Raw genomic sequence first — 20718 nt, forward strand, 5'->3', positions numbered from 1 at the left:
TTGTCCTCACAAATAGAAAGAACGCTCACAAATTCTGTCAATGGTAAGAAAGACACTGATACTATAACAAGTACCTTGCAATAGGAGATAACCCCCATTTGGATTTTGTGTTTAGTACAGTGACTGCTGTAGTTCAGAGTCCTTTGGGCCTTTGATTTTCTTCTGTTGGAAAAGTGCCAATCTGAGTATCATTGTGCAGTTTTCCCAGGGCAAAACAGGTGGCAAGATGCCCTTGGCCCTGAAATGTTTGTGTGCTTTTTTGTCTTGTTTTCCATAATAATTTCTCAAGCATGGTTAAATGAGATCTGTTTAGTTTTCTCTTCTGGATGGAGATGTGCTGGGTTGGCAGCTCTGGGATTTTCTGTTTTGCCAGCTGGCAAACATGCACATTTGTGTAAGCTCATTCATAGCTGATACTGAGAGACAGGTGCTGATTTACTGTTCTTCAAATAACTGTGCTGGCATATGTCCAGTATTAACATGACTGCATCTAGAGAACAAGAGTGCATCACTTAAAAGCTTTGTGAGACACCTCTGAGGCACCTCTCTGGACTCTTATTTACTGGGATTAGCAGCAGGGAACAGTTAAATATATTTCAGTGACGGATTTCACTGCCTTTGCCTGTGGAGTATCTGTGTTGTTAATGCATACAAATGCTTATGTGTTATTGCCTAATATGAAATGTAAAAATGAGAACTGCAAATTGCTACTGGTGGCACTAACAAAATAGACATGCTTAATAGCCTCAGATTCATAGGGAATACTTCTCCATAGCTCCTTAGCAGCCATTGGAAGTGGTTAGAGAAAGGAGTTCCTAAGCCTGTATGACAGGACTTCTTTTTATCTTTCCTTCTGCAGTTGTTGGTATTCTGTATGCAATCCAAAACTTGTTCCCAATAGGTACTGAGGCCGTATCCAAACTATAGGAACAACTTCTCCTGTTTATGCTCTGGGGTGGCTGCAGGGCCCTTTGCACTGGTGTCAGCTCTGCAAGGTGGGGGCCCTCTGTTTGATGGCCTGGTGGCATTAGGGGCTCTGAAACATCCCTGGAGTGATCAATGCCGAGACAGCGTTGCTTTGTTAACTAATCCGGAGCTGACAGTGTGTCTCACACTGACTCACTGCTGCTGCTTTGTTCACATGAGCTGCCTGCAGTTAAGTCCTGCAAATCCAATTCCTGTGCTTCCTAGCTTTTACAGGCCGTGAGGAGACATAAGAAATTGCATGGCATATTTAATTAGCTACTTGTATAAGAACCTTGCTCTAAACAAGAGCAGTTCATGAAGACTTAAATAAAAAGAAATTACCTCAAAAATTTTTTTTATTTTGGCTGTAACCTGAATGTTATTAACTGTATCAATTTATAAAAGCTGAGGTATCTTCAAGTAAGCAAAATGTGGCTTCTTCATGCTCCCTGCTCTCTTTTTGTGGTTGTGATCAAGTTCTAAGTGCTGTGATTATAATAGCAATACTTGTATGTCCGTGGGCTCTGTTCTGAAAAGTGAGAAAGACTTCCTGGACTCATGCATGGCAATGCTTATTTGAAAGATTTATAAAGGAAATCTAAGGAAAATATTTCTGCCCCAAACAGAACTTTCTGTCAAGGCTCCCATATAGTCTTGAAAAGAAACCCCACAAATGTGTTTGAATACCAATGATAAGATTATTGGTGTAGTGGGGGGGCTCTGTCCTCACTGCCAAACTGTTCATATACTGTAGAAGTTAGAAGATACAATTTCTGTGTCAGGAAAACTCAGTCCAAAGTATTGATTTCTTCAGAAACATCTGCAGATTATGTAAGTGTCATTATCTTTTATACAGGCTAAAGTCATAGTAACATGGAAAATATTTAACCATAAGTATTAAAAATTAAATAAGAAAATAGGAACACAGATACAGTATCTGATTATGTATTATCCTTGGATGTTACAGTAGTCATTTGCAGATGTCAATCTTCCAGTCTTCTGGCAGGTAGATAATATCACCTCAGTTTTATAGACCAGTTAGGTAACAAAAGAAAGGGAGTAGCATGCTCAGGGCTGCCTAGTGAGCTGAGGATAGATAACACTGAAAATTAGGAATAAGCTCTCATTTATGAACTTCAAACTCATTATTTCTTTTTCTTTCCTGACTATAATATTACTCGGGTATCAAGTACATGGCTGAGCTGTTTACTGAGGTTGAGGTAAAACAGTGCTTACCCAGCATCCTTGTTCCATGTCCTGGATTGCAGAGGAAAGTTTATATGGTTACATTCTGCTGAACTGGCTACAAAATCAGTCAACTTCCCCACCCTGGGCTGTGCCTGTTTATTTCTCATCTCAATAGTCCTCTGATGAATTTGTGCTTTCTCTCTAAATAAGACTGTAGTCTCTTTCTGCCTTTATGGCTTGATCGAGATCAAGTTAATGGCAGAAGCAGAGATATGTGCACAGATTCATATCAATAAATGGTTTGTTTAAAATAAAAGGGTGCTCTATTTTGGGCCCTGGTTCTAGATTACAGTGGGCAATGAAGAAAAACAAAATACAAAAGAAATATTTAGGTTTTTTTGGAAGACAAGTGGATTTATAAAGTATCAGTGGTACTGCTGTATTACTGATTAGAAATCCACTTTAGTTTGGAAAAAAAATTGGATAATTCAACTGTATGTGTGGAATATTCTCTAGTAATTGAACATATTTCTTTGCTGAATTGGTGGTGCTAGAAGTTACTAAAGTTATCAAATTAGGACATTTGTTTGACTAACACTGAGCTTTTGTACTAAAGGCAAAATGGTGAAGTCTCCAGCTTTTTTCCGTGTATTTCTCTCAATTCTTTTTAGTATTAGAAATTAGTAGAGTCACAATTACTGCCAGACTTTTGAAAGGTTTTGGGGTTTATTTTGTGCCTAGTTTCTGTAGATCTTCTGAACCTGTGCTACAGCTCTTGTAACACATGCTGACTAGTTTTGTTTGGCAGAGTTTTGTTACATTTGGCATGTCTCTCTTCTTGCTGCAAGAAGTTGTAGTATAGTGACATTCTGTATTACTACTCTGAAAACAGCCACAACCCTTCTGACTCTCTGGAATCAACATAGCAGCTTAGTATTATCTGGACTGGTGTATTTCTTTCAGCTTCTATTTGTCATTATAAATTTTCCTAATGGTAAGAAATTTTTTATTTGATATAGGCATCACTGCTATGAGTATGTGTATCTGACAGTAGGTACATTTTAATGTTACGAAAAACATTTCAGATTACAGGCTTATAAGTGCTGTGATCTGAGCTGAAGAACAGGTTTATCTTTGCTGAAGGGAACTTTTTTCAATCAACCATAGAGTTAAGGCATCCTTCTTACACATTCGTCCTCAAGGCATGAATATGTCCTTGTAAGTGTGATGACTTGGTGGCTTGATGGTGAGACTTGGATAAAATACAGCTGACCCTATGTTTTTTAAATTTTTCTTCTGCTGTCACAGCAAGGAAGTAGTCTGTGTTTGAGAGAAGTTTTGTATCAGAGCCAAATTGCTGGTCTGCTTCCCTGTGAAAGACTTTTTTCCTATCATTTGGTAGATACTCTTATGATGAAGCATTTTCACTCTAGCAGTGATTTCTTCTATCATCTCACGTACCTCACAAGCTTTATTGTTAACTCAGTCAATCAAAATTAAACTGTGTAAAACATTTAGTGCAAATGGCCTAGAATGGTAGCTAAGGGAATGTCTTCATCTCTTGTCATCAAAGAGAAAATTCTTGTAAATCAAATGAAGACAAACTCAAGGAAGGTCAAATATTTGGACCAGAGTGGACTGCTTTTATGATGGTGCTTTGGATGGCAGCAAAGGTGAAGGTGAAATGGCCAGATGAAGACTCAAGGTGTGTAAAAGAATGAACAAAAATTGGTGTGTGTGCTAGAGCAGCAACATGATTTTATGGAGTAGGCTGTATAAGTAAAGATCTGTAAATGTATTTAAGCAGTGTGGCTGGATGCCAGAAGGAGGGGAGGGTAAGGAAAAACTGGAAAGCAGTTAAGTTTTTGAAGAGAACTGTGACAAAATACTTCCAGCTATATAATGATGATTTGGAAAATAATGAAAATGCAATGAAAAACTAGGAGCACAGCTGAAAGCTGTGTTGGCAGATTTACAATATCAGCATCAGGAAATGTTCTTCAGATGTTTATTCCAGGGCCACCTGGAAAGGTACAGTGAATATAGATCAAAAAGGCCTTGTGAAAGATGAAATCAGGCTAGATTTCAGCTATTGCTTAAAATATATCTGCCCTTTAGTCCAGCAGAAGGTGGAAGTAATATAAATGTTTGGATTTTCAGAGAATCCTGATAGACGTATATGATGTAATAGATAAACAATAATCTAAATTATATTTAATTTTTTTAACAATAAAGAACTTTACAACTAAGCAGCAGGCTGAACATTAAACCCAACAATTTTTGCATGATAATTCTCATGAACTTTATATAGTGACTACTTCTCTGGAATGTGAGCCGTGCTGAATCACAATTATGAGATTTCCTTTAAATACATCACTATTTCTTTACCTGTATCTATGACTTCCTCTACTTCCCACTTTCTCTTGAAGAAAGGGTTAAGGATCAGAACATGATCTGATGTGTGTAGAACCACCCAGGTAACCACGGCCAGGTCAAAGTCCTAAGTACTTTGATCTTAGAAGAATCAGAGTGCAAAAGGACAGTTTAACTGCCTGTCAGCAATAAAACAGGGAGGCAATATCTGGTTACTGTGACCTTGGAGATGGAGTCACACACATAGGTAAGCAGACTGAGAAGCTGGAAGTGTGTGCAAAGCAGCTGTAGGATTGTCAGAATGTTTCTAAGCAGAGACACCATGATCCCGACATTGCTGAAAGAGTATTTGGTCTGATATGCAAGGGGCCATAATTAATAATAATGTCATTAAAAACTTCACAGCAGTCTGCAAGTTGCACCAGGGAGAGGTTTGAATTGCATGAGTGAATCCCTGTTTATGTTGAGTATACAGGCATATGCCTGAGGCAAACTGCTGTGTAAACAAATGTTAAATTGGATCAGCAGTATTGCCAAAATATTTGCTCATTTTCTTTCTGTAGTCAGGTGGTTGAAACATCTCTTCCATGTTTTTGTGGCATAGAGGTGGCCTGAGAGGAGAAGGATTAAAACGAAATAGTTTTGCAGGGCTTTGGCAAGGCATGCCAGGATAGACACAAATTTTGTCTAGGGTATGACTGATGGGTAAGTAGGGACAGAGGACAGAGCTGACAGCTCCTTCCATGTTGATGATTCTGAGTTTGATGAGACCTTAAAGACAGAACCTGTCGGTTCCTTGTTGTCAATTCGTTCTTGCCATAGAAATGCTATTTGCCAGTTGTGCTTCAGAGAAGAGAACATGGTTAGTCTTTGGTGTATTCCAAGTGATTAGCATTGTGTTCCATAATTTATAAACTGATAGTTGGTTTTATTAATAATGTTGAGTATTGTCCTCTTGAGAAAGATGCCCTCTTACCTCCCATTCTGCTTCTTCCTCCTTGCTTAAAAGATAACTAGCAAGAGAGGAAGAGTCCTTTTTTCCCCCCCCTTCTTTGGTTTGATTAGGAATTTTGCTGTTCTGTCAGATCTTGGAGGAATACATCCTCCAAAATCAGAAGAATATATGGAACTTCAAATAATATTGCTGGTGTTACCTTACAGTGTCCCTTTAAGTGAAACAGAGCATAGTGCAATATTGGGTACTATTTAGAGGCCAGGTAATTGGACAGATTGTTCTGCTCTATGTGTAAGAAACTTGAGAAATTTCTAAGCATGGGAAAAGTGATTTTATAAAACAAACAAAAGGAAAGTCTACTGACCTTCCACCAAATCTTGTTCAATCTGTTAAGACTCGAAAGACTGCAGGATAGCCTAAAACAGAGGATGAAAAGTTTTGTCTTTGCAAAAGCAGCTCACTTTTCTCTGGATGTGCAGTTTGTGCTGTGGACAGTCAGACCTTTGAGAAGCAGTTGTTGGCCACTTCTTGTTGCATATCTGACCTGAATATCCAAGAAGCATGCAGGACACAGTGACCCAAAAAGTTGCCCACCTTCTTTTCTGAGGTTTCCTTAGCTTAAGAAAAGCAGTCTGAACAAGGAAAAAGGTTCTATGATAAATTCTACTTTTACCTCAGAGTTGAGGTGAAAGAGCAGGAAATTTTGGCATGAAACTGTGTGAATTATAGAAATAGGCAAGAAATTAAGAGGTAGCTGGCAGAGTTAATGAGAAGGCAAATACTGTTTAAGACCACATTCCATCTGAGTTCCTGATCACCTGCTACCTGTATTCATTCCCTTTTGGCACACCTTGAAGCTTCTGTGCTAGTGGAAAGCTCATTTCTGAGGAAATTCTGTTGAGAGCATCTCTGACTGTGGAAATTAAGTTATTTCAAATCCTTTTCTGTTCCCTGAAATCCCCAAATTACTCCATCACAACACCCAAGATTCCTAACCTTGGTCTCGGAGGAATTTAGCTGCTGCTGTGTATAGGTTCAAAGCATAGTCCTTTTAGATTTTTTTTTAAATTTACATTGTTGAAGTTTTCTAAGTCTATGAAAACACTTTTAACTTTTCCCTCTCACTCAAGGTATTACTTCTAGTAAAACTAAGATATAACTAAAATATATTTTAAAAGTCTCTGCTCTGTGTAGACATTGATCTGTCCAAGTTAGCTTGTTCATTCAAATTGGCGGGGTAAAATTAAAAATTAATGAAAGTACACAACTGACATAAGAAACCTGACAAGTAACAATAAACCTCATCAACTTAACATGCAATCATCCTGCTTAAAACCAATAAGCATGCCAAACAGGCAAGACAGGTTGTGTTGAGAATGACTCTAGATTATCTTGTTGTAATGCACTAAAGTTGTAGTTTGACCAGTTTTATTTTAAAACCAATATTACCACAGAAAGGAGGAGTCCCATGCTTGTGAACTTGCTGTTGGTTTCTGCTCAGTGCTGGTTTCTATATCCTTCTCCACCCCCTTTCCCTGATCCTTCTTGTGCTGGGATTACTGGGTGACTGTAGGTGAGGCATTTGAGGAGCTCATGTACATAAGCGGGGAGAAGCAGGAGGAAAAGCATCTGAGGACTATTTTTCTACTCAGTGCCTCGATGTTGTTTACCATACTCACCTGGGATGTTTCCAGTGCTATCCTATACTTGAAACTAGGACGGGAAGAGGCAACTTAGAAGTGTTAAACCAGACACACACCTGAAACATGACACCCTCTCCTCCCCCATACATCCCTGCCCTGAATCCGTGGGCTTTGTGTCTAGGTGAGAATGTTTAGCTGAAACATGCCCCTTCTTCTTGCAGATAGTGGTGTGCAAATGAAAGTTGAAAATAGGTATCACTTGCTGCCTCAGATCTGCCAGGAAGGGAGCCTTACCTTCAAAACCCATACCCCATTTTCTTCTTGCATTGTCTTATCATGGATTCAGTTTTTCTTTCTGTAATTAACATATCACAGCTAAAGAAGCCTCTTACTGGTGAAGATGAACAGTCTTCTGAAATAAAAGCAGACAGGCTGCTGTTGTTTAAAATGTAGGTAGTTTGTATGTACCTAAGTCATAATGTTGATTTCAGTTTTAAATTAGAAAGCTGATGAGTCTTAAATTCCTGGAATACAGACCTTCCGAAGCTAATCTCCATAAACATGAATGAATTTGCCATGGGGTTAATTCAGGGTTTTGAGAAATGCATGTTTTCTATTTACGAGCTGCAGGTACTGATGTATGAAGAAAATGGGAACGTAATTTCCATGAATGCTACCAGTATTTGTGTGGGAATGTCCAACTGCAAGGAAATTCAAAGGCTTGGCAAGCCTTTCACTATTGTGACAGCTCCTTTCTAATAGTAGCACACATCTACATAACATTTGACAGACGGGCTAGTTTGAGTACCAAGTTAGAAATGGCCACAGCCCTGCATTCCTGGCTGGGCAAAGTCATGCTGAACGAGGTGCTGGTTGCCAGAGAAATCTTTTTTCCTCCTGACGCTGTACAGCCACTACTGACACCGTGGGTGAGGTGTTCTCCTGTGCAGGAACCTCTCTGCTTTGCAGCAGGGGTTGGTAGGAATGCTTTCAGTCTCCTGGATGTGGAAGCTGGGTCATAGTCTATTTTCAGAAGTAAACAATGAGCATCTCCAAAATCTGCCCTGTAGCTGTAAGCAACAGGTCTTGTATAACACGTTCTGTGAACAATGACAGCAACCACTGCAGGGGGAAAAAAGGATATGGGTGGAATCAAAATAAGTTTCATAGGTCTTCAGTGAGAAGCTTTTTCTTTGTGTACAAAACAGATGGCTTCTTCACTTGTACTAAGAAGCTGATAGTTGGGTTTTTTTCAACTTCTCAAGCTTTCTGTCATGAGTTGCAAGAGAAGAGCAAAATGCCATTTCACATTTGCATAGTATGCTTATAGAAAGTCATGTCTATGATAAAGATGCAGAAATTGGTGTATGGATCACTTTTGTCATGAAGGATTTCTACATTGCACTAAAACAATACTGTTTCTTCAGTCTCGTTTCATATTCTTACCATTTTTTGCTTCTATCCAATAGGTAAGGCACAGAACTTCAGACCAAGTAATGGCTTTGAAGATGAACACACTGAACAGCAACAGAGCAAACATGCTGAAAGAGGTTCAGCTTATGAATAGACTCTCACATCCAAACATCTTAAGGTACACTGGCTTTTTTCTGAGTCATATAGAGATAGGTTGTCTTTAGTAGGGCTCTCTTCTTTCCAAGTTTAATTTAGCTTTTTTTGTTGTTGTTGTAGGTTTATCTGTTCTGAATGTGTTAGGATGAATAGCTAATTTAATAGACGAATGGGAAGATGAAAAGAATTAAGAGAAAAGAACCCAGATATGGACAAAATTTTGGTATCTGGAGTTGCCAGTAATGAGTAACTTAGGTCAGCAAAAAACAAATGCTCCCGTTTTAAATTTCTGATGAATCAATAAAGTGATATGAAGAGTGAAGTTTGGCTTCTTTTTGTGAATTTAAGTTATTGCAAGTTTAACACCATTCAACTAACTTATGGTTACTAATTTTAAAATTAAACAATGCAAAATGCCATAGCTGTTTCTTATTCTTAGGTCTGCTTCTTAGTTTTTAGGGTTTTCTTATTGCAGTATTGCAAGGCGGGATAAGAAGGACTGAAGAAAAGAAGCTAGAGTTGAACTAATCTAATTTATATGCTCCTGGAAGGAAAAGGGTATTTTTGCTTTGCATTAGATTACTGCGTGCAAATCCAGAATGTTCCAATGCGTATCTTCTTATTTCTTGAACCACTTTAGTCTTGGTTTCCCTTCTATGGTGATGTGACAAGCAATTAACATAATTGGTTGAAGCCATAACATTATGAAATTTAAAGATGTGATGACAGTGCATCAAATGACCAGTTCTCCTAAGCTGCTGTTGCACACCTGGGATTGATTTCTGATCTCAGCCTCTTTTTGAAAAGTTTTGGAGACACAGTGAACTCTGTTTCTTCTTCCTTGTAGTGCATTTGGTAGCCCAGGATCATCGTTATCCTTTGGGTAATGAAAAAAAACATCCCTTTGCCTGTGCTCTAAAATATATAGCAGCTTTTTACAAGCTCTAAATTCCAATGTGTCCACAGTTAACTTCAAGATGTTATTGTGAAGATTTTGGTATTTTTGCTGTTGATTGCACTGATGTCACTAGTAATATTGCTGACTCTTTGAAAGTGCTTTTGCTTCTGTGCTGTCCATATCAACTCCTTTTTAGAGTTACAGATGCCTTTTGAGGTTTTTATCCAGACTCTGGTCACTCTTCTGGATTGTGAGTTTGTCAGCAGTTGCTGACTTCCTTTTATTCCTTCGCTCAGTAGAGATTACCTAAAGGTGCGTCTGTGTTTTTACCTTAATGATACTTTTGCACATCTTGAGGAGATGGAATTGGGTCAAGGTGTTTTTGTTTCTCTTGGTGAGTTTCAGGTTTATTTGGAGAAGCGCTGATCTGGGTATTTAGGCTTTAAAAGCAACAGGCTTTATTTGCCATGGAGTAAAAGGCTAGCGTTAAATCTCCACACTCATTCAGTATTTCTGCACTCAAATTCTGCTCTTGGCCAGCTATATAGATCCATCTTGATTAGAAAAGAGAAGTAAGTGAAGAGCTTAGTTTTCACTTACCAAGTCCCCAGTAAGTCTACCGTCCCCGTGGTAGGATCATAAAGATTCCAGTGGTCAAATATATGTGTATATGTAAGCTTCTAATGTATTTTCCATGAAGAAAATGAGAGGCTGCCCTCTATTAGAGGATTTATTTTGGCAAAAAAAATGAACAACTTCAGTCTGTTAAGGATATTTTAGAGTAGAAGACTCCAGCTCTTGCAGCTACAGGCATGATGGTAATAAATAGGGGATTTGGGAGGTTTGTTTTTCTCCCTTCCTCTTGTTTCCTATTTCAGCTAGCAGATGTGATTCTAGAGGCAGAGTAGGTGCTAACTACAATGTAGTAACTTTTAATTCAGTCACTGTCTGGTGTTTATAACAAACTATGTATGAGACCTGTTTATCTTTTTCGTTTGCTGGTAGTTCTCCAGGGTCCAGGTTGGGGACATTTTAGGAGTGTACAGCAGACAAATGGGGTTCAAAGAGTGATTTCTTCTGTTTCTACCATCAACCTCATCTCCTGTCTCGATCTCACTCTGGCATACAAGATGAACATGGAGAATTAAAATGCTTTTCTTCCTCTGATCTCCATTTCTTCCTGCCTTGGCTGTGGGATGTGCTGGTTTTATCACATCTTCCCTCAGACAGATGGTGAGAGGAGGTGTGGAAAAGTGAGCTGAGGTTGGGGTTTGTACCATGTGATGTTTACTATAACCACTTTAATACAGGTTAGCTGATACATGGGAAAACTGTAATTGCTAGTGTTAGGGAAAACAGGGATTTGGAGCATTTCTCCACTTCTTTATTAGCTTGTGTCCTGCTTAAAGTGCAGTGCTGTTCAAAGGTTGGGTTAGATCAAGTACCATGGTTTTGAAAGGTCTAGTGTAAGCTTGTAGATGTGCTCTACCATTTTGTTACTTTCCTGAATGCTGATGTGCTGCTGTAGTCATGAGTTTTTACTCAAAATAAGAAAATTGGTCTGGAAAGGACTCAGGAAATCTCCATCCTTGTGTCCTGAACTTGGGGGCCTTCAGTCAACTGCCTGAGAGACCTGATAGCTTTTTTTTTTTTTTTTTTTTTTTTTTTTTTTGTTTTGTTTTGTTTTGTTTTGGTAATATCTTACAGATGTGTTTTTCCTCATACAAATGAAGTGGTGTGCTACCAATGATTCTCCATCTCTTGTGCTGTCTCTTAAATTTGTGTATCTTCAATTTTGAGGTAGAATTTCAGTCTTTAATATCACTATTGTTTGCATGAAAAAGTATTTCTTTATTTGATCTGTACCTTGGGGACTTAATTTAAAACATTCTGTACACAGAAAGTCTTACCTCATATCTTAAGTGTTCTCGTGGGAGTGCTTGGAGGTATTGCTGCATGTTTGGCTGTGAGCATGCAGGCAGATTGACTCATTGATTAAATCCACCTTCTTGTGTGTGCAGCACACAAATAAGCACACTGTGTGCATATTCCATGAACTCCTTTCAAGGAGAATTTTATTTCATCCCCTTTGAGACAAATCTATCGCCCTGGGAACACAATACCAAGGAATTTTTTTGTGTGTAGTTTTATCCTTTCAAACCTTCCTTTTCGTAAAATTGCTTGTGATGGACTTTGTTACAATAGCCAGAAGGATGGATTTTGTCTTTTAACATCCTTTATCCTGTACTGAACAGGAAAGAAAATAGCTTTTTCTTCTCTTTGTGTGTCATGGTTATCAAAAAGGAGTATTTTAGAAATACAGTGTACACGCAGTAGAAGAGAGGCTGTATATGTTACAGAAATTCTAGATTAAATGCCTTACCTCTTCTAGAATCAAGATGCAAGTGTAGAAAACTTAAAATACGTTTTTAATCTAGCATGGTGCCTAAACCATTAAGGAGGGCCTTTGTTGCCTTAATGAAGACTTAATATTTTTATTTGCCCTCTTCCTTCTCCAAGTCAGTGCAATGAAAAAAGAATGCGTATTCTGAACTTTTGTCTCGGTTACTGAGCTTGTACTAGAGGCTTTTGCATTGGTGTGTTTGGTTTGTTTCTTTTGTTTAATGTTATTAAAGTGCTGAATTTTCTCATACAAGCCATAATTTTTTGAGGTCATCAATTTCTTTTGTTGAACTGTAGCTGCCCCATGTTTATCCACAGAGCAGGAATGTGTCCCAGTGAAGTTCTTTTAACTGGAAGCATGTGTTCAGTGTCTGGATATCCAGAGGCTGTATGATCTGGATATTAGTTTTGCTTGATAAATTAAGGCAAAGATTTCAGACTGAAGCTACAGTATTTAGTCTGCCCTTTTCTGTCCAGGATTTTCCCCCTTGCCATCTGACTGAACTGAAAGTACTTTGTGTAACCACTGTGAAGGACTAAGCAATATCCAGACTTCTCTTGGTTTTGTTAAGGAGGACAGGTTTTCCAGATTGCTTGTTTATAAAATGAGATTTCCAACATGTGTATAGCTTGCTGACATTTGTCAGAAAGCATTTGGTAGTGGAAATGTGCTTCATTCTGTTTAGTTGGGTGGACTTAAATATCATCCTTTCTATTTGCAGCTTCTAGGAAAACTTTTCCAACCAGATTTTGGAAGTGTTTCAGCCTGCTGATAAGGCCAGATACACTGTCTTGAAAATAAACTTCCTTAAATCTGCAGATGATCTCCTGTTTTGTGGATGATTGGTCTATTGGAGCTCCTTCCAGCTAGAAATGCTTATAGGAAGTGTAACCTTTGGCTGACAAGTCTTTCTGCTGAAGTTCACCTACAAGCACATTTTGGCTCGGGGGACAGTGTGTCTAGCCAACAGGAATAATCTCAGCTGTGCTGGACCAGCATGTCAGCTTCCTATCCACAGAGCTCGGAATCTCATCTGGGGCAATCTCAGAAATTGAAACCATGTTAAATCTTGCTTGCTAATTGCATTTCCCAGTAGCAGCTGGGTGTATTATCTTTTAGTGAAAATCCTTTCCAACAATGTCTTGTAGCAGTTCTTGGCTTAACCAAGTGGTTTATTATTGCTTGATAAAACAGCTAAGCAGAAGTTTTCCAGGAATTTGGATTGCTTGAGGTCTGTTTTATCAATCTATTTTCCAGAGCCTGAAAACTGAGATTCATTCACACAAAGTTTAAATGGCTTCAGTATGTTGCTTGTAAACTCATTAATTCTGTCTTTATCAGTGTATTTGGTTTCTCTTTTCCTGGGTAATAGTTTCTAAATATGTGGGGTTCATAAATGTGTCTTTATGTCCAGCTTCTTTTCCATGAGATCATGATATGGAGCTTTGTTTTTTGATTCTTAGAAGAAATACTAAGCATGTCAGAATTTTTAAACTCTTACTCTTGGTAACTTGATTCAATGTGTCTTTGCTGCCTTAAGCATAGATTCACAAAGGTAATGAATATGTGTCCATTGAGACTTCCCTTGACCAAAACAGATGAAAACTTAATTATTTTTAATTGTTTGATCTCCCTTTTTGTTGAATGAAAATATTGCCATAGCAGGTTAATTTTGTGTAATTGATAGACTAGATATTAATTTGGAAAGTTGTCTTATAGAAAAATTAATATATTGGAATTGTGTACTTTCCATTTTTGCTTGTGAATAAATTCATTAACACCAGGCCTGATAGCTCTGAAGACTTTCAGAATGCACTAAGAAATAAATTTCTGTTCTAGAAATCTAGAGCAGAAGGTTGGGTTTTTAGCAGAATCTAGAGTAGAAGTCTGGGTTTCTTCACCTCAGGAAGTTTAATTTGTCGATTTCTTTACAAAATTGTTCATATGTTCATTGCAGTATGAAGTGAAACCCAGAATGAGAAATGCTTTGCCTACCTGCTATATCAAAAAGAAGCCTCTTCCCTTTCCCCTGAGGACCTGATCATGCCCTATGATTCTACATTAAACAAGAGGAATTGGATTTTCAATGTCTCTCAAATTAAAATTCCTATATTCAGGGAATATTGTTTGAGTGTTTGAGGTGAGAGCAGGCAGTAGAAGTTCTAATTAAAGTCTTGCTGCTACTTTGGTTTTAAAAACAGATTTCCATAGCTCAGATTATGCAAAGGACCTTATCTATATTATTTTTCTTTGGCTGCTTGTAATTTACCAGTCAGCTGTTAGACAAGAGAACAGTGAGGATCATTCATTTCTTCAAAAGCAGCTTAGCTGAACTAGCACTACATGTCTTGCATCATTTTGTGTTTAAATTCAGAAGTGTTTCAGGATAGAAAAGATCCTTTTCCTTTGAGTTGTTGTCCACAAGATTCCTATCACATTTAATGAGATCATACATGTCTACCTCTTACTTGCAAAATGGAAATTTCTGAATGTTATGGAAATTATAGACAATTTGTTTTTTGCTTGCTGAGACCAAACTCTAAATGTTAAAACTGAGAATTAGTTAATCAATAAAGAACAAACACTTGAACTGTGCAGGGACAACTCTAGTGTTTAAAATTTCAGCTTTACTGAACTTTCTCATGGGAGGTGTTTACTAGTAGCATTAATTTGCATTTTGTCACTTTGAAGTTCAGCTTGTATGGTAGTAAAAATGAGCTTTCGGTTGTTTATGGCACATTCTGTTGCTCTCCAGACAAACTGAGGGTGGCAATCATTACTATTAACAGCAGGAGTCTGAAAATTGTGCAGTATAGATAGCACTTGAGGAATGTGTGTATTCTGGATACTATTGAAACTTGCTTATATCCAAGTGTTGGAAAGAGGAGTTTGGGGAGGGGAAGTATACGCTGCGTATGTGCCCTCATATTCCTGAGTGGTTAAGAATGGGATATGAAGAAACATCTTTATGCTTAAACAGCAAAATGCAAAGGGAAGTAATTTTGTGTTTGTGCAGACCAACAGTGGATTACTTGGCTTAAACATCCTTAAAATAGGACTCTGAGACTGTTCCTTTCTGCATAAATCATTATATGTTGGCCTCTGCTTATAGTTAAATTAGTAACTTTCCATTTTGAGGTTGAGCTGTCTCCTGTGCTCTCTTGGAACTGCTAATTCAGATTATATTGTAGTGTAGATGATTTTTTGTGCTGAGATGTTTAAATAATCAATGGTGAGGTATGCAGTGTCTGTGAGGCTGATTTTTTTTCTTCTTTTTTGGTGTATCCTATATTAGTTTTTTTAAAGAACAAAAAAGAGGGGGGGAAAAAAGCCCAAACCACTTTTCTTTTCTTGTTTCTTGTAGGTTTATGGGTGTCTGTGTGCATAAAGGACAGCTGCACGCTCTTACAGAGGTAAGACTATTTCATAATATACATACTGAATATGAAATATTCAATTCTCAGGACAGATTCTGCAGTTGCCAATCACCTTCAGTGAAGTTTCTTCTATGGTGACTGGTGAGTTAATCACTCACTGTTTGCTATGTTAAGGGAAGACTGCAGAATCAGTCCTTAGAACTCCACTCACAGCCTTGTATGTCTTTTCTCCTCAGAAGCACTTATTGGGGTGAAAAAAAATCATAGTAAGAACATAAAACTTCACTAATAATGTTCTAAATGAGAGATGTGCATTACCATTGAGCTACTCATAAATATTGTTTCAGTGACACTGCATTGTATTTAAGTCTTATTTATACTCCAGTTGTACTTTTCACAAGTGAATCAATAACGTTTCAGCTGGATCATTTAATTGTATTCACTCCCTATTACTTTCACATTACAGCTTAATCTGGGTCCCATAAAAAGGAATTATTCCGTTGTCCATGTACCCTGGTCAAGATCTGGGTATCAAATATGAAGCTGAAGTTCCATTCATAGGAGTTCCCACCCAGCTTTATTGGTTGTTTGTTTAATCCCCCTGTACTGCTCAGGAAAAACAAGAAGAGAGTATTCTCTTGTTAGGAATAGTGCTGCCTGTTTTGAGTCAAAATCAATAAAATGCTTTGCCTGTTGTATTAGTCTGAGTACAGGCTGAAAGGAAACTCTTGGTTTGTAAAGTTAATGTTTCTTATTTACTTCTGTTTTGTAGGAACTGCTCAATTAAAAGATTACCCCTTTCCCACCCTTCCAAAGACAAGTCTGTTATTAATTAGCAATTTAAGCAGGTTCCTGGTATTGGTGTGCTTGCCAAGAACTGCTGTAAAATGAGGAGACTGAGGAGCTGGATGCCAATTAGCAGGATATGTGTCGCCATCACTTTCTGTAACTTACAGATGCCACTCTGAGGCAAAGATGCACATATGTGGGCAATGAATTTCTTCACCTTCTGGGGTGACAATTTTGCAGTTCTCATTCTAGCTGCTATTGGAGTGATGCACTCTGGTTCAATGTCTGTATTTCGAGAGGGGCAAAGGTAAAGATTGTTCCAGAAATTTCAAGACACAGCATGAGTGTGAGCAATTTGCCATGAGAGGGACAGTTTATTTGATTTATTCTTTCTGGGTTTTTTCCTCCTCCCTGTGCTCAGTAGAGGAAACATTCCTAAGACGGCTGATCAAATTATTCAGGCAGGCTTTGCTAATATTATTGTTGATTTCTTTTGGATATCTGGTAAATTAAAACAGGGAGGTTTTGGGCCATTCCACTCACTAAATATTATCGTAGATGAGGTGGAGCGTCATATTGTTTCATTGTACTAAAACTTGGAAGATTTTGCTCAGTGTGGGTTTTTTTGCTTGGTTATTTTTTTCCCTTCCTTCACAGCAGTTGTTTACCATTTAAATAACCCTCCCCACCCAAAAAGCCAAGAAAATGAAAACAGCACATATGCTTCCTCATAGTGAGCTAACTTTGTAGCTGCTGCTTTGTTCAGCTATTTTTGAGTTCTTGGCAAGCAAATAAATCTAAGAAAGACTTCAAAGAATAACTTTTTATAGTCATAATTCAGAATAACAGAAGAGATTCCTAAAGCATCTTGAGACCAAAAAAGAAATAGACTGAAGAAGTTTACTGCAACCTTTTGAGAAACAGAATAGCTTTAGTGACATTATAAAAGCATAATTAGTGATTACTGTTTTTCTTCTGTGGACAAAGGTGAGCATTTAATGCCTTCAATAGGAAAATCCATGACAGAAATGGCTGTTGTAGGGAATCCACACACAATTTTGCCCAGTAAAATAGCTATTCTTTGATTTTAGAGAGCTTTTAAAAGTTAAAAACTGTATATGTTCCAAGTGGTGCAATTGCATTTTCTGGCAACAGTAGTAGCATTTTTCCTCAAGTGTGTGTAGAATAATAGTTGAATTCTGAAGACTTCTGGAGGTTGGAGAAGGGGGCTGAAATGACGAGTTGAAGGAGTTATTAGTAAGACAGGGTGAATCACTAGATCAAATATAGCCCAGGAGGATAAACAAATTGGCCACTGCCTCATGGCTTTTTTCAGCTTGTGGTCCACAAAGGTGGTCTCCTTGCTCCTAGTGCTCAGCATAATTGACACCAGCCTGGTACTACAAGTGCTCAGAACTTCTGCCAGGGTTTCAGTTCTTTGGAGATGAAACTGTTGATTCAGAGGCCCATTGGTCAATAGGTGTCTGAGTCACTGCTGGGAGAATCCTCTTGTGCTTGCCGTGCTGGACCTGTTCTGTAATGAGTTTAATTATCCCTTCTTGTGTTTTGAGAGTACAGTTGATGATATGTCTATGTATGAGGGATACAGCATCACTTAGAGCTTATGTCTGAGGGCAGCATGATGGGAAATCATGTTTATTTTATCTATATGTATATGTTTCCATAACAGAAGAAGATGAGAACTTGTGCCAAATGTTTGGTGACTGGTTTTAGACAACTTGTGCCATTAACAGGCAGGGCAACCTCAAATGGTGTTAGAAGAGCACTGAGGATTTTGTAAGCCTGTTAAGGGGCTACATTAGGAATATACAGCACTTTGTTATCGGAAGGCAGAGTTTGAAGCATTACAGATTTATTGCATGTTTACAGACACAGGAGGCTTAAATACAGGAGTGGATCATGCAGAGCAGGTTTTTTGCCTGAGGAAGGTGTTGATCCTATTTATGCCTTGGGATTTTCCCTTTTGGCAGCATTTTGTGTTGATTTAGTTTTCCTCTCTCAAGTGACTTTTGTTTTTAAAACTCTTGAGCAAGAGTCAGTTTCTGTTTGTTTTGTTTTTTTTTTTCAAAATAAGAATGGAATTGTTTAATTATAGACCACACTAGGATTTTGGCCTTGTTCTGAATCCACAGTCTTATCAGTTTTGATAATCCAATTTTTTTTAAGTTCTCAGGCCAGAATCTATGGTATATGCCTCTTCTAAAGTAATTAAATATCCTTAGATTGACAGAACAGCTTAGGCTGCCAAGGACCTCTATCCCTGCAAGCACCCAGTTAAGAAACATTTCAAGAAAGCAAAGTAAATTCTTTAATGGGTGTATCACCCAAATGAGCTGGCAGGCATTAGACTGCTTCACTAATGTTCAGCTCATGAGCACAGATTCACCACACTTGTTTTTTTCTACAACCAGAAAGTGGGTATTCCTTTCTCAGCATTCAGCTTTAATCTGAAGCTGCTGGTTTGTTTCTTTAGCTACAGGAATCTGCAGTGCTTCCTGCTGTACGCACATGCCTCTCCAAACTCAATTCAGCCTTTCCCTCAAGCCTCTCTGTGTTTTCCAGCCACTTTCCTAATCTGACAACTCTCTTCACTTCCATTTCCTGGCACACAGCAGTATCATAAGTTTGGAGAAACTTGCAGAGTAGCAGAGTCTCTGGTGTCAGCATGGGCTGCTGCAGAGCGTTCAGAGGCCAGCTCAGCGCTGCTGCCAGGCAAGCAGACAGACAGGGTGTGCTCAGGGGACATGGAGCCTGAGCCAGGGGGAACAGCCATGGCTCAATAGCAACTGGGTATGATTTTATCCCATACACATCTACCATGGGATGGCTGCATGAGCAAACATCCATTTTAGATGGAAGATAAACAAATTTGTGTGTTGTAGGTTTTATAGGCCTGTGCTAATATACTGAAGCAGATAACGTAGCAACATAAAGTTTAGCATATAAAAGCCACTTAATACCTTCTTTCAGATCTTGAATTGTTTGTTGAACTCAGTTAAACAGGTTTATCTTATTTTCTAAGAGACAGGTCAGGCTAAAATCTTGTTATAATTAGATGTATATTTATATATGCACAGAATGAGTCATACAGCTTGATAATTCCTTCTTGAAGGAAATTAAAGCCTTGGCACTTGTGTGTATAGAAGATGAGGAATGGAAAGTTATTGTGTGTTGATTGGGATATTTTGAAATTGCAGTGCTTCAGGGACAATAGTTAATTGTTGCAACAGAAGTTTTATGACTATTATTAATTCATACTGGATGATAGTAAAAATGTGTGCAGATATGCTGCTGCCACAATCTGATTGCTCATTGTGGGATCTAACATGCACTGGAACTTTCTCAGGCAGAGAGCAGGGCTGATGCAGTGGGATAGGAGCATGTGGTGGGTGATGGAGGGGTAGGACAGTATTATTTCAGCAGGAGCTGAAAGCTTCCCGAGATGCTCTCCTGAAGTCTTTCAGATTTGGTCCTTGCTGGTGAACTGTGCAGACTCATGGAACATGTGACACCACAGCAGAGAGCTGGAGTGGAATCTGAAGCACTCAGTGTAGTTGGGCAGCTATGGTTTTTTCAGGTGCTGTTACATATGGCAGTGGGAAAAGTGCTAAAGCTCATCGTAAGGAAAATGCCAATGTCCTTTGAAGAGAGAGGGTTTTTTTCATTAAGTTCTTTGGTGATAACTGAAAAGTTCCCTTCTCTGCTTTCCCTCTCAACAGCAATAATTTAAGTAAACAAATGCAATTAGTGGAGTTTCAGGTTTTTGGAGACCTTCCTTTTTAACATATTTTCTTTTTTTACTTTTGGTGATAGTATTAATTAGAAAAATACTGAAAGCTTAAAAATCTCTGAATTGTTTCAATTGTGCTGAGTTGCCCTTTTACAAGGAATAGAAGGTAAGTTCTTAAAGTGAGAAGGTTTTTCTGATATACAGCTTTCACAGCAGAAAAATATCATTAAAAGTGTTTCAGTTTTTCCTCCCCTTAGTTCTTGGTTATCTTTCCGTAGAGGCCCTTTGACCCTAGAATGGAGAAAACTAAACAGACATCACTTTAGGTCTCCTCTTCTGAAGCTCTATTCTACAGCTAAAATTGTAGTAGTAGTAAATGTATATAGTCATACCTTGCCTTCCAGATGGCAATTGCATACTTGTGAGAGTTGTAAAAGGGCCTGAAATACCATTCCTTCCCTGCTCCCTCCTTTCCTCATCTCCTGTAAGACTCTCTAATCCTTACTTTTGTTCCACCTGTATGATTCATATTGTTTGAGTAACTTTAGTTTTACTCTTGTAGCACTGCAAATATTTACCTCAGCTTTGGTGCTGGCAGTAGGCTGTCAGCTCTGGAGAACTTGGTGTCTTTGGAACTGTAGTTCCTATTAGCAGCCATTCTGCAAATATTTCATGCAGGAAAGGAATTGTTCCTGCTTTAGGTATTACCTGTTTACAGGCTGATATTTAGTTCCTGGATAAGTTGGTTTTGGTGGTATTTCTCAAAAAAAAAACAAAAAACAAAAACAAACAAACAAAACCCCAA

General features: G+C 38.3%; 1 protein-coding gene across 3 annotated transcripts in view; it reads left to right on the forward strand.

Moving 5' to 3' along the window:
- Positions 1-20718, forward strand: part of TESK2 (testis associated actin remodelling kinase 2) — a 75923-nt gene that overhangs the window by 18440 nt on the left and 36765 nt on the right. For all 3 annotated transcript variants that reach the window (XM_077785368.1, XM_021528514.2, XM_021528521.3), the window contains exons 3-4: positions 8595-8716; positions 15361-15409. In XM_077785368.1, coding sequence (XP_077641494.1) covers positions 8595-8716; positions 15361-15409 — 171 coding nt within the window. The remainder of the gene's footprint in view (positions 1-8594; positions 8717-15360; positions 15410-20718) is intronic.

This window comes from Lonchura striata, chromosome 9, assembly GCF_046129695.1.
Source record: "Lonchura striata isolate bLonStr1 chromosome 9, bLonStr1.mat, whole genome shotgun sequence".
In the NCBI taxonomy this organism is placed as follows: Eukaryota; Metazoa; Chordata; class Aves; order Passeriformes; family Estrildidae; genus Lonchura; species Lonchura striata.